At 49.9% G+C, this 5849-nt stretch overlaps 1 protein-coding gene across 1 annotated transcript; it reads left to right on the top strand.

Annotated features, from left to right (window-relative positions):
- The first annotated feature begins 3766 nt into the window (after window positions 1–3766).
- LOC123062571 (aspartic proteinase PCS1) lies at window positions 3767–5467 on the top strand. The gene has a single exon (XM_044486152.1). The coding sequence runs from the start codon at window positions 3995–3997 to the stop codon at window positions 5303–5305; it is 1311 nt and encodes a 436-aa protein (XP_044342087.1). The 5' UTR covers window positions 3767–3994; the 3' UTR covers window positions 5306–5467.
- Window positions 5468–5849: the final 382 nt, after the last annotated feature.

Genomic DNA, 5849 nt, shown 5'->3' with positions numbered 1-5849 from the left:
TAGTGGTAATCTCGTGATCTATCTCCTAAGCATGCTCCAATGTTGTTTTTGCAGTAGGATTATTTTTAGTTGTCAATAGTATCTCGCCCCATGGCCCACCACTATGTGCTTGGATCATAGCTTAAAGTTGTATGCACCACACAACAAGCTTGGTTCACAAGGAAATGAAATGGGAAAAAACATGTATCAATTCTGGGAACTGAATCCGGATGGACAGGCTGCATAATCACATATCTAACCACTAAGCCAAGGCTCTAATTGCATTTTTGGCAGGATATTAGGAGCTTACGCAGAAAGTTGTCAACACGTACAATTTTTGAACAAATCCAAATCCATTTTCATTATACATATCACATAAATCATGTCTTGAAGGCCTCATTTATTTTGAGGATCCTAAGAATAGAGAAGATTGTATACTGGTATTTCTTTTGCCAATGGTAGAGGCCTCGGGGAAGGGTGCCCGTTTTCCCCCTTATCTTTAATTTTGTGGCCGACGCGCTTTCTTGCATCTTGTCTTGTGCTGCCCAGTCGGGCCATATCTCCCCAGTGTCTTCTCATATCATTCCCGATGGTGTTTCCCACTTGCAGTATGCTGATGATACTATTAATATGATGGAGCTGAACGATCAATGTCTTACTAATCTCAAGTTTATTCTCTTCTGCTTCGAAGCTCTCTCGGGTCTTAAAATTATCTTTTCTAAGAGCGAGATCTTGGTCACTGGGGTGACCACCTCTGAGGCGGTGAGAGTCTTGCAACTCCTTAATTGCCAACTCGGCTCTTTCCCTTTTAAATACATGGGCCTCCCTATTGCTCCCTTTAAGTTGTGTGCCAAGGACTTTAAACCTCTGGTAGCCAATGTTGGTAACCATGTCATGCCATAGTGAGGCCGATACAACTCTAATGCTGGCAAAGTGTGCCGTATGAATGTTTGCCTCACTTCTTTACCAATGTTCACTGTGGGCTTTTATCACCTTACGGAGGGGACGCATAATGGGTTTGACAAGCACACGGGTGCGTTCTATTGGAATTCTTCCGACAACCGTCATAGATATAGGTTGGTTAAGTGGCAGTCCATCTGCCTCCCCAAATCACATGGGGGCTAGGCATTCTGAACACTTCCATCATGAATAAATGCCTTATTATTAAATGGTGGTGGAAAATCATGTCCACAGGGCCTGGAACGATCTGGTTCGACATTCTGAAAGGCAGATACTTCCAAAACTGTAGCCCCATATTTGCTTCGCCCTTGGGTGGGTCCCAGTTTTGGCGCGATTTGATAGAAGTTAGAGATGTCTTCAGGGAACACGTGAAGTTTGTGATTGGCAATGGCTCCCTGGTACGTTTTTGGCTGGATTGGTGGTTTGGTGACACTCCTTTGGCGGTCTCGTTCCCTGTTTTGTTTTCCTATTGTTCGGATCCGGAGATCTCAATCTCTAAGCTCTCCGACGCTGGTTGGGACCTGGTTTCAAAACATCCCTCTCTCCCGAAGAGTTGGGATAGTGGCATCTTCTTGCTGCCTGCTCCCCGATGCTCTCGGAGGAAGGGGATTATGTAATCTGGCCTCACACTTCTTCTGGTAGATTCTCGATCAAATCCATCTACTTGCGGTTGATTTATGGTCTCCCCACCAATAGATTTAAACAAGTGTGGCTTGCTAGGGTGCTGCCCAAAATCAAGATCTTCATGTGGCCAACCATCAGAGGCAAACTCTCGGCGGCCGACCAAATCTGGAAACGTAATGGCCTCGGCTCGGACCATTGTGCTCTCTGCTTGGCTCTCAAGGACTCAAACCACATCTTTTTTGGATGCGTCCTGGCAAGGTTGGCATGGTGTTGTATTAGGTCTTGGATGGGGGGTCTCATGGTCCCCTACCTCCTTTGCTAAGCTGCGACCGCTGGTTGCGGGCCTTGTGGGGTAGAACAGACGTATTTTCGCGATGGGGTTCTCGACGCTATGTTGGGCATTGTGGACTACTAGATAAATTCACTGTTGAAAATATTTTCCCTAATAGGCCGTCTGATTGCTTTTTCAAAATGATTATCTTCTTGCAGTAGTGAAAATCATTGACCAAGGACGCTGATCGGGCCGCACTCGAGGAGCTAATATCTAGTGTGTGATCTTCTGCTTCTTCTCTGGTCCAGCCTCATGGCGTCAACTGATGTTCGGATCCTCGCTTGTTGCTCCTCTCTTTTCTAGGCTTTGTAGGTTGTTGGCCTGCGTGCCACTGTTATCTGGTTTGCGTGCCACCATTAATGCCTTTTGTACTCTCCGCCTTTCGTTGGTGAAACCTGTTGTTTGGTGTCGGTGACTCTGCGTGGTGGCTTTATTTATAAAGTCGGGCGTATGATTTTTCTCTAAAAAAAGGTTATCCCTTCGGTCTAGATTAAAGAGACCCAGTGTAATTCAGGTTTAAAAAGTATGAGCCATATGCCCAAAAGTTATACTATTAGACGATGGGATTTGCATTTCAAACATGTCTTCAATGGTATACATTCTATGGAACATAACTTATATTTTTCTGGTTAAATCGGTGGTCAAATTTTAACCCATGTTCCCATGTTTTTTTTTCAATTGCACCGTAGATACTCCACGGAAAAGCTAGTACAACGCCGGAAGTCCTCTTCTGCTCATGAGCTTAAATGAGCTCGTGATGAACTGTAAACTCTGGAAAACTGAAAGAAAATAAATTCAAACAAAACAGAATCTTTTTTTGGCAAATTTTGACAAATGTTTTGAGTGCTTGCAAAGTTTTAAAATGGGATATTTGCAAAAAAAAAAAAGTTTCACAATGGAAGGACAAGCATGAAGGTTGTGGCAAAAAGGAATCTCCAAATTGTTTATGAAAATAGCGTTTTTGGGGCATAAAAAATATATCTAAATTATGTATCATTAGATTTTTATTGAAAACAATTTTTTCCATAACATAGTATTCCATCCGTTCCTAATTATAAGAAGTTCGACTCCTTCCGGTCCATACTAAATCAGGGAGAATTAATACGAATACGAGAGAGTAACTTTTTTCCGACTCAAACGTTATAGACGTATTTTTTTTGCGGGAGATATATAGACGTATTTTAGTGTATTTGTTCACTCATTTCAATAGTACATACCGAAATATCTTAAAGTGAATGGAGTAGCTCATAGGTCCTTTTTGTTTGGGCTTTTGCTTCTACTTTTATGGCTTTTTCACTTTGATCAAAAAGTTATAAAACCTCCTATATAGGTGTTTGAAGCCAAAATAAAATAGCTGCAAAAGCAAAAGCAAAAACACAAACAAACAGACAGGGTGATGATATCATAATACTCCCTCCGTCACAGTTTAGAAGGCATAATTAAATTTGCGTGAGTTTCCACAATAGACAAGGTTTAGAGCGCATTACATTTATTTCTAGTAGCTAATTAGTACTCCGATATACTATTTCTATATGCATGCGTAGTGTGAATGCTATTTTTTAGCCCATCTCACAACCAATAGATAACCACCCAGGTCTCAGAGAATTTCCAAGCACGTCTTTTAAACCGTGACGGAGGGAGTATCATGGTTAAATCGATCGTTTAAATTTGACTCAAAATAGAGGAGGCCTACCGGTCCAGAGAATCCGACCGCGTGAGCTTCCACGAAAAGTTTCTCAATTACTCCGTAGATATACTGTGGTAGTACTGCACGCATTATTACTGCTGCTGTAAACCTCAGCACTGGCGCGTACTCCTACTTAAAATGTCTCTGACCACCCAGCTGGCGCTCCGTGGTTCCAAAGATAGAAGACGACAGGTGCAAAGAACCCCGGCTGCCTCCCTGCGACAGTGACCCGTCGCTCCTCCGTCCGTCAGTCGTCACCACCACTCCACTCCACTCGCCACTGCCCGCTCGCGCCGGCCGCCACCCCATAAAATCCACCCCGAACCAAAACCCCACACCGGAATCCAACAACACAAGCATTCACATGCACGCGTAGGTCCCGGCCTCCGCCTGCTCCCATCCCAACCACCGCCATGCCTCCCCCGCTGCTCGTCTTCGCTTGCCTCGTCCTGGTCGTCCTGCTTGGCGCGCCATGGCCGTCCGGGGCGGGGGCGAGGCCGCAGCTTTTCGCGCTGCGGGCGCGCCAGATGCCGGCCAGGGCGCTGCCGCGGCAGCCCAGCAAGCTGCGGTTCCACCACAACGTCAGCCTCACCGTCTCGCTCGTCGTCGGCACGCCGCCGCAGAACGTCACCATGGTGCTCGACACCGGCAGCGAGCTGTCCTGGCTGCTCTGCGCGCCGGCGGGCGGCGCCAGGAACAGGTACAACGCGACGTCCTTTCGTCCGAGGGCCTCGGCCACCTTCGCCGCCGTGCCCTGCGCCTCCGCGCAGTGCCGCTCCCGCGACCTGCCGTCGCCGCCGGCCTGCGACGGGGCGTCGAGCAGGTGCAGCGTGTCGCTCTCCTACGCGGACGGCTCCTCCTCCGACGGCGCGCTCGCGACGGACGTCTTCGCCGTCGGCGGCGGGCCGCCGCTGCGCGCGGCGTTCGGCTGCATGGCCTCCGCGTTCGACTCCTCCCCGGACGGGGTCGCGAGCGCCGGGCTGCTGGGCATGAACAGGGGCGCCCTCTCCTTCGTCTCGCAGGCCAGCACCCGCCGCTTCTCCTACTGCATCTCCGACCGCGACGACGCCGGCGTGCTGCTCCTCGGCCACAGCGACCTGCCCACCTTCCTCCCGCTCAACTACACGCCCCTGTACCAGCCGGCGTTGCCGCTCCCCTACTTCGACCGCGTCGCCTACTCCGTCCAGCTCCTGGGCATCCGCGTCGGCGCCAAGCACCTGCCCATCCCGGCGTCGGTGCTCGCGCCGGACCACACCGGGGCGGGGCAGACCATGGTGGACTCCGGCACGCAGTTCACCTTCCTGCTCGGCGACGCCTACTCGGCACTGAAGGCCGAGTTCACGCGACAGGCCAGGCCGCTCCTCCCGGCCCTCGACGACCCCGGCTTCGCGTTCCAGGAGGCGTTCGACACGTGCTTCCGCGTGCCCCAGGGGCGGACCCCGCCGGCGGCGAGGCTGCCGAGCGTGACGCTGCTGTTCAACGGCGCGGAGATGGCGGTGGCGGGGGAGAGGCTGCTGTACAAGGTCCCCGGGGAGCGGCGCGGCGGCGACGGCGTGTGGTGCCTGACGTTCGGCAACGCGGACATGGTGCCCATCATGGCGTACGTGATCGGGCACCACCACCAGATGAACGTGTGGGTGGAGTACGACCTGGAGCGCGGCCGCGTCGGGCTGGCGCCCGTCCGCTGCGACGTGGCCAGCGAGCGCCTCGGCCTCATGCTCTGACGAGATTTGGCGTTTACCATCCACGGTGTAAATTAGCAGTAGTACCTAGTACGTGCCACATCTTTCTCCGTTGTTAGACTGATCGAGCTGACAAGTTTGCATGTAAATATGGCAATGAACCTATCTATCTACTGGGATTCTGGGAAGCTCCCTCTTCCTCCCTCCCCTTTTTTGACGTCCTAAAAGCATCTCCAGCCGTGTACGAAGCACCGATGCACCGATACGGCATCACTGATACGGCGATATGGGATATGGTAATTTTTAAAAACATCAATACGGCGATACGTCGACTATATATAAATATTTAATAAAATAACATGTAATAATACGAACATAATAGAATGTGTGAAATGAGATCAAAATACTGGCCCAGCACATGTCATATTGATTTCCCTCCCCAGCAGTAGATAGTAGCAGTAAAGCAACAAATTCAGTCATCAGCAAGAAAATATATCCCACCAACGTCAACAGAGTGATAGCCTATTTTGTGCAGCTATTTCTCTCAGCGATGGAAGGTATCAAGCACATAGTATAGTACTACTAT

The sequence above is a fragment of the Triticum aestivum genome, chromosome 3A (genome assembly GCF_018294505.1).
Source record: "Triticum aestivum cultivar Chinese Spring chromosome 3A, IWGSC CS RefSeq v2.1, whole genome shotgun sequence".
Lineage (NCBI taxonomy): Eukaryota > Viridiplantae > Streptophyta > Magnoliopsida > Poales > Poaceae > Triticum > Triticum aestivum.
This window is presented reverse-complemented; position numbering and strand designations above follow the sequence as displayed.

Excerpts from the sequence above, each read along its gene's own strand:
- LOC123062571 (XM_044486152.1), top strand. The coding sequence starts at position 3,995 with ATGCCTCCCCCGCTGCTCGTCTTCGCTTGCCTCGTCCTGGTCGTCCTG.